Source organism: Anopheles ziemanni, chromosome 2 (genome assembly GCF_943734765.1).
Source record: "Anopheles ziemanni chromosome 2, idAnoZiCoDA_A2_x.2, whole genome shotgun sequence".
Taxonomy (NCBI): Eukaryota; Metazoa; Arthropoda; class Insecta; order Diptera; family Culicidae; genus Anopheles; species Anopheles ziemanni.
Window position 1 is genome coordinate 5,417,944 of NC_080705.1, and position 23,528 is coordinate 5,441,471.

The 23,528-nt window shown below is 45.6% G+C and overlaps 1 protein-coding gene across 1 annotated transcript in view; it reads left to right on the forward strand.

The window, feature by feature from the left end:
- LOC131281087 (discoidin domain-containing receptor tyrosine kinase B) overlaps nt 1-23,528 on the forward strand; it is a 107,227-nt gene that overhangs the window by 60,204 nt on the left and 23,495 nt on the right. The window contains exons 6-10 of the mRNA XM_058310340.1: nt 9,949-10,088; nt 13,558-13,765; nt 19,082-19,222; nt 21,065-21,282; nt 22,369-22,507. Coding sequence (XP_058166323.1) covers nt 9,949-10,088; nt 13,558-13,765; nt 19,082-19,222; nt 21,065-21,282; nt 22,369-22,507 — 846 coding nt within the window. The remainder of the gene's footprint in view (nt 1-9,948; nt 10,089-13,557; nt 13,766-19,081; nt 19,223-21,064; nt 21,283-22,368; nt 22,508-23,528) is intronic.

Consider the following 23,528-nt stretch of genomic DNA (forward strand, 5'->3'; position numbering starts at 1 on the left):
CAAACAATGCTTGGGAAAATCCCGGCATGCATGTGTGTGTGTGCATGGCAGGGCAGGGAAAGCCGCAGTAACCTTTAAAACCATTGTGACAATAATTTTCGATTAAATGAATATAAAATGACCGGTGTGATCTGCAATTCAAAACCATATTTTCCATTTGCATTTTCTCCAGCTTGCGGTATTGTTTTTTGGATTGGAAATTGTATGTGTGTGTGTGTGTGTGTGTGTGTGTGTGTGCGTGTGCGGTGCTGGGGGTGTGCGTTGATGGGATATTCATCACCGCATTGTACATTGCCGGGGACGTGTTTGTAATTTGAAGTAAAACCGTTCTACCTACTGCCTGCCGCAATGTTAGGTTTCATATGTGATAAATGTGGCATAACCTTGTGGGCATATTTAAATTTATCAGGCTTTGTTATCGGAAAAACCTAAATGTGTCAATATTCTCTAAGAATTGCAGAGTCCTATGTGAAGTGAAACATCTACCCCAATGTTTGGCTTTTAATGTGGATTAGATACAGTTGAAATAGTTTCTCCCCTGATTTGGTCTGACCTTTTGTATCACTATATTGTGAGTGACGTTGATCCGAACGAAAGACATTTTGATATTGAGCCGTTTTTAAATTAATCTACATGCATGGATATCATTATGTTCAATTTGATTTGATTAGATTTAATAAGTAGTAGTTGATAGTTGCTAAAGCTCATATTTTATTCATTGTGACATTTTGAAGCAATTGCTAATGAAACTTAATCAAAAATCCCTGTAGGAAAAAGAAGAAATCATATCGAAAAGTAAATATAATCAAACTCATTCAATCATTCTAATTTATGATGATTTTAAACGCTTTAATGAAAATGAAGATTGCAGCAAACGATGCTCAATTAACAGCCAGAGCAACGAGGATGAGGCTCGGTTTCGGTTTCAGACGAATTAGTACCCTTTTTGCAAGGGAAGGATGGAAAAATATCGGCAAACTTCGCTCCACAAACTAAGAGCAAACAATCTGATTTCGATCATAATTTCCCACCGAGCCACCCTTTTCCCTCCCATCTCCGGTGTCCAGAATACCGGAGAAAATCTATCAAGCATTCATGCACCGTATTCGTACGATTGGCTTGAGAAAACTTCGGGCGCCAAAGGAAGGTTGCGCCAAAGAAGCCCAAATATTTGTGGAAAATTTAACCCCTCTTGAACTTTGCGGATAATTAATTCCCGCAATTCGAACCGACCGGAGGGACTCGACCCGACCGAGAAAGACTACGTTGTGGGGGAGGAAGTATCGATATGAAACCGGCGATATTATTCACTTCAACGCGGTATCAATGCGTCACCCTCCCCAAATATCGGAGCTGGTTGAAATCTAGAATGAAATCAATACCATCATCTAAATCAATAAACGCTCTGCCGTCGCACGTTTCTGCTTGCAGCATGATATTTTTCCGGTTTCCACCCACCAGGCGTCTCCATTCATCGAGGACTTTTCCCTCCCAGTCGCCGGATAACGAGCTGTGTGGAGATGAATGACGTTGCTCGTTGCTGTTCTTTGTCACCGTCGTCATAAGGATGCGAAGCTCTCGGGGAAAACCTAGAGTGCGATAGCAGAGGGATAGCGACGCGACAACACATTGGAGTGGCGGGGAAGGCGCCTTTTGAAAACTCAAAAGTCGAAAACTTGCTCGACCTTCCGAGTTCACTACCGTGAAACCGAGGAGAGGACACGTTGGCGAACGGAAGACGCACCGAAAAATCTAATAATGGAAATCATTACTCGTGCAGGAAAGAAGAGCGCTTGACGGGGGAGTCATGCCTTGCAAGAAAACACCAAGCAGTGCCCCGAGGGCACACCGAAGTCTCGGAATTCTTCCCTCGAGGAGTTGAGGACGAGATGGTTGCACGTTGTTGTAGACGGCAGAAACTCGCTTCTTTCCTTTCGAAAACCCGAACAGCAGAAGAGGAGGGTGACAAACACCGTACAGAAGCGGTTTTGCCTAGCCGTAGGAAAGCAGCCCCTCCCCCACCCATTTTCCTCCGTACCCGGTGGGTGTGGTACCGTTTTAATCCTTCACAATTACCGTACCAAAAGATGATCGGTTTTGGGGCACGGGCAAAGGGCACGGTAATGGTGCGAGAACATGAATCTTTTCGAACAACGAAGAAGTGTTTCAAATCCACCTCCACACCGGTTCACCCTTCGCTGACGGCATTCAAGTGTTGGAAAGCGAGTTTATCGATTTTCCCGACCGATTATCAACGTCCTTCGTGGCCTGGACTGGAGGAGAGTTAAATCGATTGCAAAAATTGGAAATCACATAGATGCCAACATGGGATTAAAAAGTTGGTGGTGTGACGTGTGTGTATTTAAATATTCTATGATTTTCTTCGACCTGTAATGCCGCTTAAGCACACCATAAAAAAACATTTACTACGAAAGGGGAATTTGTAAACAAATAAAATTTTATTTTATTTACAATTAAATCCCACTGCGTCACTGCGCGGCAAAAGTTTGACAAGAGTAAACGAACAGGAAAAAAACATCCCATTTTCTTCAGGTTTCCATTCCGCCGAACCGCAAACGAAGATAAACTCGTTAGCGACACTGGGTTGGCGATTTTTTCTTCCGCGTCATAGTCGTGTTTTTCCAGTAGAAAAGAGACCCATTTTGGAACCTATGAAAGGGTGATTTTTCCGTTTCACCAGACCGCGTTGGTTTTCCTTATGGTTTGGTAAACGATGCTTAGACAGGCGAACGCGCGACAAACAACGCCGTTGGCGGTGTCCTTTGCGCCTTTCAACTAACACACTTCAAAGTGGAAAAATAAGATACCGAAACAAACGAAAGGTAGTTTGTGGACAAATATTTTCGATAAGAAGGATGAGAAAAATAGATATAAATATTCCTGTATTAAAATGTAATTCAAACCAGAAGTAATAATAAAATCCGTACAATATGTTTGTAGTACTTAAAGCATCGATCAAACCTAGAAGACGAATGATTGTAATTCCCTTTTCCTGTTGAATGAAAACCGTACCAAATCACTTCCCGTATTTGCCAATTTACGTATCTCATGGCAAGAATGTGTGAATGGAATATGTTACCATAACGACTATCTTCACGAATTTCCGGAAGCCCGTTGAATCCGGTTCAGAAATAAAACGTAAAGCTGCCGTTCGGCACACAAAAGAATGCAAAACCACCCCGAACACAAGAAACTGTAACGGACACGGTTAGCAACATATAACAACAGCAAAAAAAAGGTGTAGACATGCATTTTATTGTCGGTTTCTTTAAATTGGTGTCCGTTTTTCATGGTGTCGTTTCGCCTCCCTCTGTTCGCTTTCACTTTTCCACCAGCCGATCTTTCCAAAAGAAAACCCCCGGTTGCTAAGAAGCCACCAAAAACCCGAGTCCGGTGCGCCTCCATTCGTTATCTTGCCAATCGTTAAGTACCGCCACAGACCGAGTGTTTGGGGTCGTTTCAGTAAAAAAAAAAAAAAACAAAGAAAACGAAGAGGAAAAGGTGGGCTTTTGCTTCGCTCTAATGGCGCTCGATGGTTCGGGCCGGGCGCAAACGATTTGTAACGCCGCCCCGCAAACCGGATGCGGCGCCTCCGGGAGGGAAGGGGTGGCGGGAAAAACCGGTCGTTTTCCCTTATCGTGTACCAATCGCTATGAGGTTCGACGCTCTTATCTGTCTGGCGTGCACGAAGAAAAAAAAAATCGGAGGGGTTGGTTGTCTGATTTTCAGTCAAACTCTCGTCCGCAGCGACGTCATCGAAGGACATCATTATATTGAACCAACAGAGCAAGTACTAATCCGGCCAATCGGTGGCAGGATGTATCAGTCATCGCCCTTCAGCGATGGCGAGTTTTAGTTGTGTGTGTGTGTGTGTGTGTGATAGGCAGTAGAAGGATTCAACGTCCTGGTTGGAATGAACGGTTTTCTAAGATCTAGGCAACTTTAGAGATAAATGTCCTGAGCACCCCTGATTTCTTTGTGATCTATACATACTTTAAAAACAGGTCATTTTCCATCTGGTAAAAACATTATCAATGATGCATCCTAAGTTTTATATTTCCATCGCTTTGAAGCCAGTTTTGGAAACATTCGATACTAAGGTTCAACTTACCAAAATACTTATCAATGTTGTGTATTATGATCACCCCTTTCCAGCACCGGTGCTATTAGGAGAAATATTTCTGCAAGGAAAAAACACTTTACCTCGATTTTTCCGTGCGTGGAATTTCAATTTCCGAAAATCGTACTGAATGCGTACGAAAAACCAAGGCCCAAAACGCCTTGCTAAAATTTTCCGTGACCGCCCAAAAGTGCAATGCCATACGTGGATACATCGAGCTCGATCGCCGGTTTTCGTCCTTCGTCCTCCTGTGTGCTATTTCCGGTTTCCTTGCCGGGGGCCTAATTCTATTCTAAGCTCTCTACCATCGACGCCGTAGGGTACACGGACATTGGCACGGACTCGCAATCCTATCAACTACGGGATCATGAATGAATGGTTCCGGATCGATGCGTCTAATCGCATTGCATGGAGTGTATATGTGTGTGTGTATGTGTTTCGGGCTGCAATCGTTACACTGTAACTCCCAGGCAGAAGAGACCAGCACCCATCGAGGGAAAAGGACACGGAAAACGTGTCCATGAGTGTGTGTGTGTGAGAGTGCGTGAGAGCAAGAGAAGTGAAATCATTCGAGCGTACGGTTGGATTGCAGTGGAAAATCTGTTGAACATTTCCGCCGGAATGGTTTCGAGTGCAATCTGGGTGGGTGTGTTTGTGTGTGTGCATGTGTCCTTATCCTCCATGGTGGAATGGCGACACCAGGCGACGTCGTGTTACTGGCTAGCACATCGAACCGGCGAACCCGGACACGGCCGCAGGATATTTTCCGGAATGCACAACCGTGATCCTGCAGCGAACACTGGGGCAACAAATAAAGCGCACACCGGAAAGCATTTCCACGCGTTCGCGGAGTTGTGATCGCGCTCATCATTCGGGGGAGAATGGTCATTTTGGGTGGCCACACGAAGGCTGCATATGTTCTACATTGGAAGCAGGTTTTTGTGACGTTGAGTTTTAGACGGGTTTGGCGTATGGTGTGCACATTGGGATATATTGGCGGTACGCGTGGACAAAAGTGTGTTATTAGAACGGATGAAACCATTTCATTTTCTGTCAACACTCGCCAACATTGTGTATAACTTGAAGGGGTGAAGCTATTGGTTTATTTTATTTGAAAGTTTTTCAAACTACTTTTACCAATTTTTCCTAAAGGATGAAATAAGTTTGATCTAATTCAATGTGCTTTTGCATCATGTTTAACAAATTCCTTTCCATAAACTTTGGACATCAATGTATCATATTTCCACACTATCCGCTGACGCTTATTGCTTCCGGACGCCAGGTTAATTCTCCAATCGAGCATCACACTGTTCGACGCTTGCCATTTTAGTCGTCCGCATGTGGACGCAAATAAACTTGCACCAAGCCGGCGCAACCTCGTCGTCATCCGCCTGTCCGCATCGAATGGAAATTATTATTTTTAGCATTGCCCGCGGTGGCGCTTTTGCATATCCGCGAAACATTGGAGCACACTTCCGGAAAGGTTATTTGCACGGACACACACACCGTTTGGGAAGCATCCTTACGGTTCGTTATGAAACCATCTGGCAGTCGAAAGCAGTTCGAGCTTGGATTCTCGATTCGTGCCGATGAATAATGTACGATTCTGTCCGGCAAGGTTGAGAATCTTTTTGCGTACTAACAGAACAAGAAGGGGTCATGTAAAACTGTATTAGATAAGTTCGTCTCTGATGGGGTATGAACCAAAAACATTGCTTCCCTTTCAGCGATTTCTGGTGAAGCCAATTATATACAAACAATTAACTTTGCTACGAGTTGCTGCACTTTTTGTATTCAAATAAAATTCCCCTTTTTCCATAATTTTTATCCACCATTTTTGCATTACAAAATGAAGGGAAACTGTTTGCCCAAGGCTTTTGATTCAAAAGCCCTCGTTCCCATTGCGTGCTACTTTTCTGCGGTGCTTTGATGGTACAAAACAAAGTAAGCTTTTTGCTTTTCCATTCGAACTTTGCCTGGAAATGACAAAGGACGGGCCGAACATTAGGGGCCTTCCTTTTCTCGACGAGAAGGCAGAATTCTATTACAACTGCAACCGTTACCCAGCGTTCACTGCTAACCCACTTATGTTTGCACTGAATTAAAAATATTTCCCGGAGATAAATTTAATGAAAAACAAACACCATCCAACCGTTTTTCACCACGTTTTACCACCGACGCAAAAAGCGGACCATTCTTTCATCCTTCGACCGTTCGTCCGTTTCGTCACCGTCTCGCGTCTTCCCGCCGGGGTGGCGTGAGGAGGGAATCCTTTTGTCGCTGTCTGCGTGTTTTCTTACCAGCATCCAACCCGGAGCCGAACATCCCGGAACACATCCCCGGAATGGGTCGTACCGTTGTCTTTCTCGTTGCTTGTGGTGGAAAGCGACCGGAATAATGCGGCCGATGTTCGTGTTTTCCCTCTTCCCTCCTTTCGCTGCCTTTCCACCCTCAACATTCCTGTAATGCACCTCGTAATCACCTGGCAACGGTGGGTGGTGGGTTGCGTTTCCTTCCCCGAGGCAAGACGAAGTTTCGCTCCAACTCGGCTTCCACAATGGTTTCTTTATAAATATTAGATTTTGTCACGGGCAAGTGATAACTTTATCTCGTTTTCTTCTCCGCCATCGCATCGAGCGTTGGGAAAACGTTACGTTATGGTTTTCTTGGAGCAAATAGTTGAAATCAGCATGTGAAATATGTCATCCTTCTGTGGATCTTCATCCTTCCATCAAGGGAAGACATCGATGCGAAGACAACTCCACCGATGCAGAGTGGGAAGGCTTTCTTTTTGTTTTGTTCGGTACAGGTTTTCCCAGTTCCCCCGCTCAAGGTAAACATTTGAAGACGAAAATAATTCTGTGATTTTGGGAACACATTCCCGGATCCGGATCCACGCCGAGGCTTTTCGTCGTACGAACCCGGTTGAACCATGTACGTCCCAGCAGCAACCAGCGGGCTTATTCCTCACCCATCTCCCCAGCTGCTACCCGGGGAGGCGTACAGATTCAAGCCGAAAACGGCTCGTGCAGAATGATCTAAAACAAACACCACCGATATCGGAGGACGGGGGCTACACGGTGGAAAATGCTTTTTCTCGCGTGGGAAAAACGCGAGCACCACGACCGTAACGATTATTACGCTCGCTGCTGGCAGACACTACAGCTACAGCTTCCGGTTCCGTGGCCCCAGCGCGCCAGTCGACCGGAAAAAGGCGTGCGTGCGAGATGTTGTGTTTTTCCGCTGGAAAAAGCTGCATAGCACAGTCCCACTTACCCCGTTCTGTAAAGGACACTTTGTGTGTGTGTTTGTTTCGAGTAATGAACTACGCACGGGAACACGCCGCGGGATGGAAGTCCTCTGCACAAACAAACGATTATAAACACCACCGCAGCATGGGCCGGGACTTTCTCTGCCACGGTGCTTCTATCTAATGATATTCCAGCAACGTGTTGTTTCATGAGATTTATTATTCTATCGTAATTGGTATGCTTTTACTTTTACTTCAAAATTAATTTCGTTGAAGCCAGCGAAGCATTTTTTAAATTGTTTTGAAACCAAAATTATCTTGTAACAACACTACATGATGAGGTTACAAAACATCTAACACGAAATGTCAACCAATGTTTATACCCATTTCCGGACTTTTATGTATAGTAATATACTTTTACATAAAAAAAAACATTTTCCTGCATTGTTCAATTGAGCAGATCAACCCATTTTTGCACTTTTCAATTATCAACAAATCCATCTGCAACTTTAATTTTCACAGCCAGGATTCCTTCACAACTAAACAACGGGTCTGGGGCGACATAAAAATGCCCTACCCGTGTTTTCCTCTATCGCTTTCTTGCCACGTAGCGTTACTTTCTTTCCATAATCCTCCGAGTGCGCTTTTCCGACGACAGTCAGGGCATATGTTGACCTGGTTCTAGCTAGTGTTTAGAGCTAACTCGGCTCGCTTCGGAAAGTTAGAGGATGGTACTACGAGAAAAAACATCGAACACTGGGACAAGAAAGCACAAACCAACCAGAATTATTTTTCCGCTTTGAACCAGCAGCACGACTAAGCCTCTACACTTTCGGAATCTCCAATGTGTCTGGGGTTAGTGTCGCTCGGTTAAGCTGGACAAAGCTCAAGCTAAGCCATTTCCCGACCGTAGGTCAGTAATATGGAAGAATTCCAAGGGTCTTTCAGTACTAGAAAAAAAAAAACCGTCAAAGATCCTTGTCGGCTAACGATAGATGAACAATGACAACACAAAATCTAACCGGAAAACGAAACATAAAGAAGATATAGTCTGCTACAATGTGATGCGAATTTCACTAAAGCCCAACAGAAGGGTTCCCCGGCAACTAATCCGCACAGAAAAAAATGGCATATAATTCAAGGGATACATTGAAAACTGAGTAACTTTCTTCTTCTTCTTCTTGGCGTAACGACCTCTTGGTCATGCCTGCCCGTTAAGGGCTTACGAGACTTGTTTCCCTGTTGTACGTGGATAGTCAGTCCTCTCGTACAGGGGAGGGTCCGGTCTCGGTTGGGATTCGAACCCACGCCGTCGAGGTGGTGAGGCCCGGCGCACATGGGCCGATTTTCTAACCGGCGCTACCGCTCGGCTGTCGCGGACCCCCAACTTTAAATAGGGTGATTATATAGTCTACTATCCTATTTTTAAATCGACTCCTGTTCTACAACGAATGTTACTATTTGATAACCTTATAAGAAGCTTCCACATTTGTTTGTGTATCAACACAGAAACATGCAAGTGCTCGTAACATCCTTTAACTAGCCAATTTTACACTCGTGGGAGCTTTCACTCGCTCGAAACTGAAACCATTTTTCCCCGTTTAAGGAGCGCGTCATTGAAAAGCACAAAATGCTTCCATACAAACAAACCGACTCAAATTCCACTTCATCTCTGTGCCACTTGAATGTCATTACTGCCACCGGTACCGGCTTGAACGGAGGTTAATGTCAAACCCGTGGTTCCCGTAGAAGCTCGTACGAATGCGATCACATTGTGCACAATTATCCAACCTTTGTCCGCGACCTTTCCACGCGAAGCACGAGGGGTTTTCCTTACACACTTACACTTGAAATCCGTCGCCGGGGCAGTGAGCCGTGTCCTGAAGGACATGATTGTTGTACGGTGCTTCGCAACGAGAACCCAAGCCCGAGGATGATGATGACATAAAATTCCTTTAAGCAGCTGCACGTTGCTTTTTTTCTTCTAAAAGTCTACAACTTTAAAGCACTTCTTTTACAAAACCTTTCCCCGGAGACTTTCACCCGCTCGGTTCTCCAACGTTCCGCAATCGTGTCGGCTACGTCTTTGTACAATTTCATCACGCCAATTTCACCCGAGCAGTGTTTTCCTCCGTGCACAAGTGCAGCTGCATTCGGTTGAAGCCCGCGACACAAACACACACACGTACTTGAAGAAGGTTCCCCACCGGAACGTGGAGCATGATCCTTAACCCAATGGAAGCTGGGAAGCATTACGAGAACGCTTCAAGGAACACACACACACAAACTACTCGTTGCTTCTCCTCCTCCAATGAACCCTTTTTCCATGATTTGTGTTAGGGCGTTTCATTCACATTTCCTTCTTTCCTTCTCCTGCACTTGAGCGTCCTGTAGATAAGGGATGAAAAAAGCTGGAAGAAAATACCTTAAAAGTATCACATGTTGTAGGAACATAAATTTTAATATGCTCGCCACTTCGGCCCGGCCCGGCCGTCTTACTCTTTCCCGTATCGTTCTTACGGAGATTCCACTTCTTTTTTTTTCATTGTACTTCCAGGATACGACTGGGTCGGCTGGCGTAATGATTCGCTCGGCTGGGCTGGCAAGCCGGTCGAGATGGTGTTCGAGTTCGACTCGGTCCGTAACTTCAGCTCCATGGTCCTGCACACCAACAACATGTTCAGCAAGGACGTACAGGTGAGTTTGTGTGGCCCGGTGGACCCTTTTTCTCCTGCGGTGGGGTTTCCGCCAAGACTCCAACAGTGTGTGTCGGTTAAGGTGTTTTAGTTTTTAACCAAACAGGGATAGGTTTCCGCTCAAAGAGCTCAAGGACGTGGTTAGGTTTCAGTGGTGTTACCTAATACATGCCAAAGGATTATTTCTACGTCTGTTTTATTTCGCAAGATCTAATACTTTGTTATGAGCTTATGCTTCTATAATCTATTTCTTACACTTACAATTCCTTAAATTAGCTCGGTTTCCTTGTGATATAACATTTTTATTTCATTTTTCGATTCCAAGCGTCATCATTTTCAACTTTAAACTTCCCTCTTTCGCCTCAGATGCTTCCGACGAAATCGTATAAATATCAAACCGCTCGCGAAAAGTCGTTGGAAGATTGTGGAAAAATAATGACACTCCATCAGCAAGGCAATCTTAACAACGGACTGTTTACAATGCGCGAGCCAGAACCATCTGGTGCTATCAAAAAATCTCCCTAACCTCATTTTGATTGCCATTGATTGAGGGAAACGACATTTCCCGCCCCCCGAAATGTGCGTCGGTCGTTGGACGATTTATGCGCCCGACTCGCATTCCCAAAATAAAATCGCTCGCTTTCGGTTGGGCAAATGAAAAACCAACCCGCCGCCGCCGCCGCCATATCAATAAACAATTATCAAAACACATAATGGCGGGCGAGCTTCTTATCGGTCGGTTTGGGCCCACCAGAAACGGGGAGAGGCCTTATGAAAGGGACTATGTTCCGTTCGCGTACACAGCTCATTACGGCCATTTGCCAGCATAAAGAAGTCAGCCTAATGAAGGGTAAATCTTCTTAACGGAGCTATACTTCTTTGGAGTTCCTTTGCGCTATTTCGTTTTCATTTTCCCTACCGCCCTATCAATGCGCCAACAGCGAAAAGCGAGCGATTTTCCCATCCCCTTTACCGCCTTTAAGGCTGCCTGCCTTCCGGCGCCAAAATGCTAAGTATCAATAATTGGACCCGGGTCGTGTTTTTACCCAGTTTTTTTTTATCACATTCCTCTTGCTTAATTTTTTTTTTTCTTCATTCTCTTCGTTTTGGCAACAGCCATGTTCTATGGGAGCCTGTTAAAACTTTTCCACAACCTCGGTTCCATCTTTTTTTCTTTCTTTCTTGGAAGCTTTGCCATTCGCTGCCTGGTTTTACTCGCTTGGGCACATGAAAGGCTAATGGCACCAGAGGGAACCTACCCGTGGAAAACTTATAGTGTTATTTCGGGTTGCCCGGGGTTGGAGTTTTCCGGCATCAGACACACAGGTTTTGCGAATGTGTTTGTGTGTGTGCGCCCACAGTGCCGGGAGCGCACGATAAAACTTATTTTCTCGTTAATTGTTCGAGACGTTAAAATAAATTTTCTGCAAAATATAATTAAAGAAAAAGGAAAAACCTTTAGTGCCTCTCAAAGAACATCCATTTGGAATGAAAAAGGGCATGGCCCGCACCGTAAGGCGCGCTCTGTCCGAGCCCGAGGTGCTTCTTCGTGCCACACGGTTATCCGGTGAGCTGGTTTAGATGTTGTTTTCTTTCTGTTATTGGCTTCTATTTGCCTTAGAGAGAATTTTCGTAATACGTAAAGAGGTGAAAACCCTGGAAAAGGGGTTGATTCTGTGGATCCATTTGTGCAACAATAAAGAAAAACTCCTCCGGATCGCTGTAAAGTCAATGAAACCACCGAAAATACAAAGGACATCAAATCTAATGGCGGGACAGAAATAGGGACCCGAAAACTTTCCGTACCAAATGACGGAACGCCGGGGCTGCCCAATGGTGGATGAAAAAGCGAAAGTCAATTTAATTAGGTGGGGACAAAACTGTTTTCCCAGCCCGAATAAAAGGGGCACGAAAGGAAATCAAAACCCCAACGGGGTTAGCGAATGCTTTCCACTTGAGCGGAGATGTCGTTTGGTTTTGATTTTTGGGGTTTCTGTTTTGCCAGGAATTCTTCACCCCGTCACAGATCGAATCCATTTAGGATCCATAGACACTTGTTTTTCCTTTCTTGAGATTCTCAAAATAATGTTCCTTCACGTCCCAACATAAGCACAGCAAGTTGTTCGTTTACCGTGGCTTCTGTAATGCTCTACTCCAACATTATTTGACGCTACCATTAGCATTAAAATCAACATTCGATCGATAGGTTCATTAAAACTTTTCCTCACCTGCAGCGGGATCGTAATGAACGCGAAGGAACGAAATAAAAACTACACTAAACAAACCCATTTTCAATTCATTTTCTCGAACCGATAAATGAAAATTGCAGCGCATCAAAACCGCCCGGAAGGCGATTGGAAGGGAAATTCAAATAAAAAAAGTACCTCTTCACAAACATATCCGAGGGGGGACACTAATGGAACAGGGGAAGAAAAAAGATGTAGTTGGAAAGCAACAAAACCCGCTTCGAACAGGGAATAAGATGACATTTTCAAGTCTTCCCGCATCCCCACGCAGCTGAGCAGGTTCTCAAGGATGTGTTAGCCAGAACGGACATGCCCGGGAGTAGATGGTTGGAACTGAGCTAATTTTCTTGGAATTTTTCCTTTTCCTAACGGTCGATTTTTCCCGGCATCACGTTCGCCTGGAGGGATTTCATTTTTTTCCCTCCCTCTGTTCCGGAGGATTGACAATTTCATTTTTTTTCTATTTATTCCTTCCCCATCCTCTTCCACGAACGAACCTCTTATCAGCGTCCTTCGATTGCAATGTGGCACTTACTTCGTCCTGCCCTGGCTGGTCAATGTGCTTTTATCGTCATTTTCAGTTCGGTTGGCGCTTATTGCGCTAATAAACGTCGCTCGAGGAGTGCGAAGCGATTGGAATTAAAAAGATCTTCCAGTTTTGCCGTTTCTGGTCCGGGGGTGGTGAGGGGAAGTCCTTGTTTCGAGCCGGGGGAAGGAAATGACACTGGCTGGCTCCGCTTTATAAGCTGCTTATTGCCATCGATACGGTTGGGTAAATGGAAAGCGCTTTTTTTGCTTTTTTGTTTTTCTGTGAGGATTTTCCTTTGCTCATTTCGTTTCCGTTTTATGGATCATAATTTTTTTCTTCTTCTAGTTGTTGCTGCCCATCGCAAGCGATCAGCTTAAAAGGGATATTCTTCTTCATGACACAAGACGGACAAGTGCACACTAATTAGTTTTTCTCGTGATCGCGGGAAGCGTTCCATTTTCCGAGTGACTGAGAGAGATCTGATTGCTTCAATTATTTGTACGCGAAAGCAGAAAGACGCTTCTATGATCATTTATGATTTATATTTATCAGTTGTTAATTGCGACATAAATACCGTTGGAATTATTATTGTATAATATTCTTATGTAGTAATCATCCCACCCAAAAACCAACAACTCCAATCTCAACGTTCTCTTGACTAATTGTTTGTTTGACTTGTTCCCCCCTTTTGCCAGGTGTTTGTGCACGCGAAGGTATTCTTCAGCATCGGCGGTCAGCATTTTACCGGCGAGCCGGTCCAGTTTTCCTACATGCCCGACACGGTGATGGAAAACGCCCGTGACGTCACGATCAAGCTGCACCATCGCGTCGGACGCTACGTGCAAATTCATCTCTACTTCGCGCTGCGCTGGATTATGCTGAGTGAAATATCCTTCAACTCCGGTAAGTTTTGTTTACGTTTGAGGGAAAAGCGGGGTGGGAAAAACTAAGCGTTTTTATTCCGTACGCTTTTGAAACACGAATTTCACTCGCGAGCGCATCGGCAGTGCAATCAGTGCAGTGTTGCAGCAGTAAAATGGTGGTGCGCTCGGATGCGTTGGACCTCCAGCTCAAATTAATTGCTGTTTCTCCGATGTCAGTGGCGGTAGGAAAGGGAACAAAGATTCCACTCCGGGAAGGCAGTGTTGGTAGAAACACTTTCGCAACAACTCTCGGAAAATAAGATCGGTTTGCTTAACAAGGATCAGTTTGGGTTTTCAGAAGCGCTGGAGGTGATGCTAAACAAAACAAAGTATTTATCACCGTAGAAACGAGCGTAATTGTACTTACTCCACTCCGGAGCGCCCGGGCCAAGTGTCAATTTGCAAAAGATGCACCAACGAACCGGGACGGGATAAAACTTCTCCGGCAAAGCGCAACACCGTGTTGATGCGAAATCCGCGGGTGACCGCCATTGATCAAATTTATTCGAACGTCATTTTCTTATTAGCTTACGGTTGCATCCGAGCGTTAGGATTCTCTTTGCTAACGATGTGCTTGCTGTTGACGCCTCAAAGAGGTCGCGAAGGATCACTGAAGCGATGTTAGCCCGGCGTAAACAACTTACCGGCGGTATTGTTTAATGTGCAAATGTCGCCACCATCTTGTTGATCGTCTGGCGTTGGAACCGAAACGTTAAGTCGTTAGTTTGCGGATTTTTCAACAGAAACGATTTTTATCCTTTTTCATACAAACTTAATGAAAACATGTAATGGATAAACCTTATCTTTTTATAGTTTTACAACAACATTGTGTAGCGAAGAAAATCCATACAATGCAAATTTAGTTTTGAAAATCCAACAGCAGGTTGTTCGTCCACAACATTGCACACGAGACTTCAACATAAGAAGACCAAGCCGGTGCATTCTAATTCCCAACACCCAACTAGGCTCCAGCTGAGCCCCAGCCCCTGAGTCCCAACTCCCTCCACCCTCCCATTCGTTCGCCCCTGTACTGTGAATGATGTGTTGTCGGTTAACAAGATTTTAATGAACGGAAGCTATGTTTCTTCCCGGGGTGTCTTGTCGGTCGGACGGTCGGTTTGTTTGTTGGCGATAAATTTAGCGAAACCTTTCTCGGGCACCAAAGCAAAAAACCCCCCGTTTGGAACGAGACCAGCGGTGTTGGCAGCCGTTTTTGTTGTGGTTTTATTTTATTGCATCCACCGAGCGACCGGAACGGTTTGGAGGATGCGTTTTAGGAGGACTTGTGTTGTTTGCATCTCCATCGGAATGGCCTTATTTTGCAGCGATTACGTACTTCCCTTTCGGAGGAGTACTTTTAGCCGGCGAATGTGCAATAGAGTTGTGCGATGATCGTTTGGCATCGTCGTTTCTTCGAGTTTGAGTTTGTAATAAATAGGGTGAAATTATTCAAAAGATCGTATAAATAATACTGCCGGTGTTTATTTGTTTGATCGCCGGTTGTTTGTCATGCCCGATGCAGTCGGGCGGCTCGGTCTCGCGAGTGCATCATCATCAACACACCATCGTCGGGCCGGGTGCATCCCGGTGCATCCACTGCGACAAACTGCAAATCTAGCGGTAGTTTTAAGCAAACGATAACCACCCGGAATCCCGCGGAACGGTGCTTCGGAAGGTGGAAAATGCGAAAACACACACACACCCCCCCGGTCCCGTTGTTTGATTGTTGTGTTTGCCGGGGGATTCCTGTTTGCGACCATTACTCAAAACCGGACAAACGCAACGAACCACGGCGCAGCCGGGTCGGTCGTGAAATTGGTCAGTGCGCCATTTGTGGCCAACAAGCGCGCCTCGGTTGGACGGGGTTTTACGCGTTCCGTGTTCGGCTGTGTGGCAACTTGTTTCAGTAACTGATCTATAACAAAGAGGATATTTATGACGCTCAATCTCGGGTACGCTGGTGTGCTGGTTGAGACGTTCCCTTTTTCTTCACCCTCACGAAGAAAGCTGCTTTCTCCAGACAGTGGAGATAAGTGCAAAAATACACTGCATGCGACAGAAGGGGCAGCCGGGGGGAGAGAGGGGAATAAATAAACCATCTTGAATTAGCGAATGAATGGAAGAGAATGAATTGTGACCCATTAGCGAGAGCCACCTTTGGAATTCCGCAACCGTCCATCGTTTTCGAAACGTTCCCTCGCGCGAGTGGACGAAGGAATCGGTGCGGTTCCTTCAAGCGGGAGGGGTTTTGGTGTAAATGCGTGCGATTCTACGGCGATGATGTTGCCGACCGCTACCGAGCAGCAAAAGTGAGCACACGGTGAAGTAATATTCATTGCAAGTGCTTTAAGTGCAACGGAATACGCTTTATCATCGGCGCGATAAGTGATGGCAGCCCGTATTTCGTTGCGAGGGAGTTATTTTTCCTGGCCACCATTTCCATTTGTATGATTTTAAAATCACATAAATCGTAAAGATACTCAGAATCGTAGGATGGCAATTAATAAACTGACGTGCTTAAAACATATTAGAAAAGAGTTTGAAAAGCTAACTCGAATATTATGAAAAATATCTACATTGCCATTGACAACATGAACAAATGTTATGTTGCATTTCAAACCAACCATTATCAACAGCTTTGATTAATGTTGTCTTAATTGGTTGGCACCATTTAAAAATATGTTTTTTTAACGGGCGATTGTTACCATTTCATATTTATGTGCCGTTTGTTTACGTTTCTCGCTCGATCTAGTTTATGGTAGCAGTCAATTATTGGCAATAGATTTTTTCCCCAACTAAACACATAGCTAACGAACCGGGGGGAAAAAAACGAATCGAACAATTTATTCCGATGACGCATGAATGCAAAACCATAACAAAAACCACCGGCAAGACTGGACGTAAAGAAAGTTTGGCTTTCATGTAACAACACACATACGCGAGAATAGTTATGCTCGGGCTTAAACAGCGCTCGTCCATTTGCTTCCCGTTGAAGCATAAATTGGCAACAAAAACCCCCCACCCGGCGGCTTCCAATACATGCCCGTTGGGTTCTATTCCAGCCCCAGTTCCGGACGTAATCATAAATTTGCTGTCAGCGGCAGCGAACGAAAGCGTTCATGGAATGCTAAATTTAACCCCAAACCAATTTGGCTTACCTAATTTCCCGCGCTGATGTGTGTGGCTTTAGAGTGTGGCCTTTCTTTTCGGTCTTTCGCCTTGTTCAAGAGATTCCCTCCCCGGGGATGGGAGTGTTTTTGTTTCCCGCGTGGATCGCGCGATCTTCAAAGGATGGTTTTTGGTTGGTAAGAAAAACCATCGGGTTTCGGAAAACAGCAACTCCTGGCGACCGCTCAACGACTTTGTAATTGGCTCGGGTAAAGGCAACCTCTCTCCCCCCGTTGGATGCGCTTTCACTTTCCGCGGAAAACGTCAACACACGGTGATCGTCGGTGCCGTTCCGCGTGTCAAGATCTGCGCCAAGATTCTTTCCTTCCGAGCGCCGAACTCCCGCGTCCAAATGTCACCACAGAGTGTCACATGGAAAGGGGAGGAAGGGAAACGATAGGCAAGGGAGCGAAGGAAACGCGCGAAACGGAGAGTGACGGCAAAAGCAGCAAGTCATTAAATTTAATAAATCAAACAACCCCGACGATCATCTCGCAGCACGCCTTCCCTAACGAGGTGTGCGCAAAGAGATGAATGAGTCATTCACACACACACACACACACACACACACACGTACCAATGCTCTCCACTAACGTCTTTGGGGTCTCTGCGAGCCGCTCCCTCCGAACGAACGAACCGGAATCCGCGGGTGCAGTTAATCATCTTCCAGAAAGTCCACCCCCTTTTTCCATCGAACGCGGGAGGGTTCCCGATCGGAGCGCGGAGGTGACAGACAGGGGGGGCCAGATCCAGCCGAAGCTCGCGAGGGGTAATTTATCAAAATCTGAAACTAAATCCAGCGACCCCCGTACGTTCTCGACGGCCGTCGGTTGAGTCAATACGGCTGCCACGAGCAGCGATGCCGTACGTGGATTTGAAGCTAATTTATGTTTACTTTCCCGTGGCTTTGATATCAAATTATGTTATTAATTCCACCCGGTGCATCCCCGGGGGTGCTGCGGGTGTGAGTCGCTTCCGATGCAACCGCCTTTTTTGTGATTAATTTCCACGGCCCATGCAGCTAGAATGCAGCTGATCCGGTTGATTGCTCCGATGAAGGGACGGAGGCCATTTTCTTGACCGTTCGGTAGGTCGTAAAATGCCGGCGTTTATGCGAGCGTGCGAAGGATCATAAATTTAATGATGTTTAAAACACACATACACACACACACATCTCTTGCCCCGACCGTTGCCACTGACATTGGGGTTCGTTCGCCACATGTTTGGGGCCTTTGCAGTTCATTCCCGTTGATGCGCTTTAAGGATTGTGTTCTCCCTTTTCCCTCCTCTGCTCTCAAAAAGTCTTCAAAGGAATTCTCTACTGCAAAAGAGTGGCAGCATTTTGCGCACATTTCTGCTAATTTGCCATCCATCGGGAAGGTTTGGTTGGTTGGTTTGCCTTGGCCACCCTGCTGTCACTCTCGTGGATTGATCTTTTCCGTTGGCTTGCTCTCTTTCCTTCTTTCTCCCAAGACCACATGTTTTCCCAGCGTAGGGCAATTAATGTTTCCTCAGAGATGCCAGAATGTTGTTTTGCTGGGTTCGCTTTTTTTGAGAAATATAAATATTTGCAGAATGCCATGCATCACTGAACCTTATTACTGTTGAGGCGAAGCCAAGCTCGTTCGTGTTGTGGCGAAATGAAGAAAATGAATGTCCCGTTCTGACAAGAGAAAATTGTCCGTTAAATGGAAGAAAAAAGTACATGCAAGAAATTGTCAAGCTGCTGAGTGAAAGATTAAACAAATATTTATTTCAACTCATGATAACCGATTGTTCCACAGTAAACACATATGACAGTTGACCCAAATGACGTTTAAAAATAATCCTGGTTCAAAGCTGATAGTGATTCTAATGAGATCCATTTTGAGTGCACGATCATTTCACAAAACGATTATTTTTCCTTTCCTGAGGACTCACTTTGAAATCAATATGGTAGAAGACAACAATCCCCGGTGGAAATCAATTCCATTCCCTTTCGATGGTGCTACAATTTCCACTTCGAAGAAACTCTCCTTTGTAAGCGAACGAGTACCATCGACATCTTTGCCTCGGCAACTATCACTCGAATCTCGTTGCAAAATGTCATAATCATCTCTCATTTTCTTTACCTCTCCCCCCCTCACAGCGCCCGTGACTGGCAACTTTTCCGACGAGGAAGTCAACGGGAACTCCATCTCGCAGGAAAACTCCGTCGAGTATCCACTGCAGCGCGACGAGTCCGGCATCAATATCGTCAACAAGGGCGAACGGAATCACGTTACGCAAAGTAAGTTACGATGAAAGGCGTTTATTATTTGCGGGAAAGTGTACGGTAAGGTGTTCTCCCTCTTCTTGGGTGGAAAATAGAATTTGCACGAATGGCGTCAGGGACACTCGATCGATTCCCGGTGGTGCAATTCCGAGACCACAAGAAACAACACGCCAGCGGTCGAAGCGACGCCAATCAATATCAAATCAAATATTCATCCAAGAAATTACTTAATATTTAGCATAAAATAATTGCAAATTAACTACAATCAGCCCGTGTTCTGACCGTTCACCCAACCGTTCCTTCTTGCGACAGACTGTCGCCCCGTCTCAACCGTTAGTTCAGTAGCAGACCGGAGGTAATGGCCACAGGTCGTCACTGCTCGACAAACGGATCGGCCCTGGGAACGGTTCGATGTGAGACAGGGATAAGAAGGGTGTCGTCCGTCACGGCCACGACGACGATATTGAGTCGTCCTACGGCTGCAATCCTCGAGGGCCCGGTGCGAGGCCTTTCAGGAGCGATCAAATATCTTCCACTAATTTGCATTGCTAATGTGACTCATCAATTATTCAAATTATCACATACTTTGCCCCGGCGTGAACTAGTTGTTTGTTGAAATAAGGACACGTCAGTGCGGCAAACCCTGGGAGATGACTCCCGACGTTTTGCATCCCTTGATCTTCATCTCTCACACTCGCTCCGATCAATTCCCTTTGATGAACGGTGCACATTCTGTCCGCATCGTGCTTCATCATCAGCAACATCATCATCATCATCGGCGTCGTCGTCGTCATCGTTATGGTCATGTCCTGCAGCGGACTCGTGCCCTCCCGTAAATACCCTTCTACTATCACTTCTCACTGGCCGATGATGATGAAAAGATGAGTGATGATAAACGGCCGGCCACTTCCTGGCTAGCGACTGAATCCTCCCGGGCGGCGCGTCGATTGCGCCAACCCTCCCACAAACACACCGGAACAGCCATCCATCCATCCAGCGGGCAGTCAAGGGTGAATCATGAATTTATCTGCCAACCTGGTCTCTCTGTCCGCTTTGAACACTTGTCAAAAGACACCCGATGTTGAGCATTAGCAATCAGCTGTATGCATCTCTGGTGTATCACGGGATCGAGAAGGATCCGTTGCATCGACGAGGGTATGGATACGGAAAATGCAACGGAACGGTTGCATGCATTAACGGACGTACGATGGTGAAGCTTTTTATCGTGAGTGGTTGAAACTGACATGCCCTATTTAAATGTTATTAGATGTTATATTTCTGAGCAACGATTCCTATCACATTAATGTTTTACATAAAACTGCATTATGCAAAACATCGGAGATGTTAAAAGTACAAGATTATTTATACAGTAATCGTCTGTTAATTTGTTATCAAAGAACATTTTCTCTGGCCTCTTGTTAAGTCGGCAGAAAATCTGCTCGTGATTGCAGGATGTTGATTGGATGTTGCCATTCACTTTCTTGCCTTGGCGAACCAAATGCAGTCGAGCCAGATGAGGACAGATGTCCAACGAATGCCTGTCATTACTGGCGCTTGTTATCCTGCCACTTACAATTCTGAAATTAATCACGACATTATGGTGGTGATTATATGGTATTTGCAATTTAAATTAATTTCAATCATCATCAAGCACTTGCGCCACTCGAAAGCGAATGCGGGCGCATTCCTGCCCCGGGTTAAGCTTTTTCATTCATCCATCTGTTGCTGGATGCACCGAGAACAAGAACGATCGACGCCGGGGGCGAAACGAATGCTAATAACTCAAAGGGGAACCAGCTCGCCTGCCTTCCCTACAGCGTTCTCGGACGTCTTTCTTACGATTTCTTTCGCTTGCAGTTATCTCACCGAAACCGATCGATCAGGAGCCGGAGCCACACTTCATCGGCGTCGTGATAGCGGTCCTGACCACCATCATCCTGCTGCTGATCGTCATCATCATGTTCATCGTCGCCAAGAACAGACGGGCCCGGACGGCGGCCGTACTCGATGCGCTGCAGCACAATCTGCATACCGATAGCTTAGGTATCGACAAGCGGCTGAACAGTAATTTCAAGGTAATTAGCCTTTCTTGCCCGGGACATTAATGGGGCGCACGCAGGACAAACAGAGTCGTCGAGCTGTGAACGTTGACGTTTTTAAGTACCTGGATAACTAACGATCGTGATAGCTAGCGGGGTGGAAAGAGTTAAGAAACAGTTATAAACATTGTGTTCTACAACCGACGGTCATTTACACTCAATTGATAAACATACATATGTTGGGTATGACTTGATATTCACTATTGTGTGCTAAATCCTCATAACTTTAGAGAACGATGTAATTGTTGGCTATTTATGTAGTTCGCTTCCACCGCGCTCCTCTTTTATTCCACGTACAGAACAGACCACGGACTAGACTAAACTAGACTCAACAGACTTCAGATGAGACCAACAGACAGACTAAGAATAATTCTTGCTGCATCTTCATCACAGTCTACTAGATACATAACATAGATGTAACTATAGACTACTAGATTGTTGAAGTTGTAATCGATAACTCAACAGTAATAACCTAAAAAGTAGATCAAAGTAGCAAAGTGATTATAAATACACTATGTTCTCTATAAGGCCGGTTTACTACATCAATTATTCAGTGACTGATAGACAAGCTTTTCCGAGCGCACGTTAAACCGATTAATTTAGCACGATTTTGACAAACTGCCTCCAATTACTGCTGGGCTCGTGAAGGATTCAGCTTTACAATCTCCCACTTCTAGCCCGATCCACCCGGTTTTCAATGAACCAGTTTCGGAACTTTTACCCACATTACCTCCCACGGTAGTTACCTACACGAGCAGTGTACCGAAAACTTCTCCCAAAAGCCCACGCCGCTGGTGCATTTAACCATCCATCAGTAACAACTACTCAGCCCCCCTAGGGTTGCACTCCCTTCTTCGGTCGGTCGATCGAGAAGCATTTTGGAAACTATTTGCATGCATTTACTTCGAGTGCATCCCATCGAGCACGTTCCGTGCGACGACTCGTTCAGTTCGGATTCGCGGCCCACGCTTCGTCGGAAGCTGGCATCGATCTTCTTGTGTTCCGGCCCACGTTCTGCTGATACCTAACGCACTGCCTGTTCGCTCTCTCTTCCCTCTTCAGGTATCGATTGACGATAATGAATCGATTGATAAGAGCAGCCTCTACCACGAGCCGTTCAATGTAAATATGTACACCAGTGCCGCCAGCGGATGCTCGATGAACGACATGCAGCGTCATCATATCACCCCGGACTATACCGGTAAGTAACCGGGTGGCCACACCGTCCTACCGTTCGTTGCTATACACGCCCGCCCGGGGATCTCACGCTCAACTCCGTCGTCGTACGAACGAACACGGGGTTGGGTTTCTGCTCGGCATCGTGCCGCGGGGAGTTTCATTGAATGTTGGCCATAATTACAGCAGCCGCCCGTGTAACGCACGGCACAATTCGCTGATACGATGGAACGCAGCGACGCGAAGGTACTTCTCGCACACGATCGACGGGATTATTTAAATTAAATCTAGCAACAAAGCGGGGCTCGTTCTGTGTAAATGAATCTTTGCGGTTTTGTTCGAGGAATTTGTGGCCTTGCGAGATAATGAAGGATAGCTATCTGTTATCTCACCTGTCACACCGGTCTATGAAGGGTGAAGGATTCTGCCTTATTTAAAAGTCCATACAATTTTAATTAGAGCAACTTTTAAAGACACATGATCTCGAAGAGTGTCGTCAAAATGGATCCTTTTTAAAGAAGTATGGTCGATTCAATACTTTTCTGAAAATATTTCTTTCTAACCGAAATTGGTTTTCTTAAAACATTCCGGATGAAAGGATGTTTGTTATCCTTTCTTGAAGGCAGACTAACCACAACCAACCAGCTTGAATTGACGTACAAGGCGTTAGATTAATTTATTCATTGCCTGTCGACCGCGTCGTATGTCGGCCATCTCCTCCGTAACATCATCATCATCATCATCATCGTCAACATCCTCGCCATCCAGCGCCGTTGTGTTCAGTGTTTTTCGCTCGATCCATCGAAACCGATGATCTCGAATGGGCCTTCAATTTCCGGCGTGCGGGTAGCGCATATAAAAAGATAAATGTAACGCGAGCAGAAGCATAAAAATAAAGTGGCAACAAATGGCGTCTTGGTGAGTTGCCTCTCCGTTCCTCACGTCGCTGAATTTATGAACTCGCGCAGATCAAAAGTCGCCATCATCATCAGCAGCAGCAACTCCTCCCGCCTTCGATGGCTGGCTTCCGACCACAGCCGATAAAT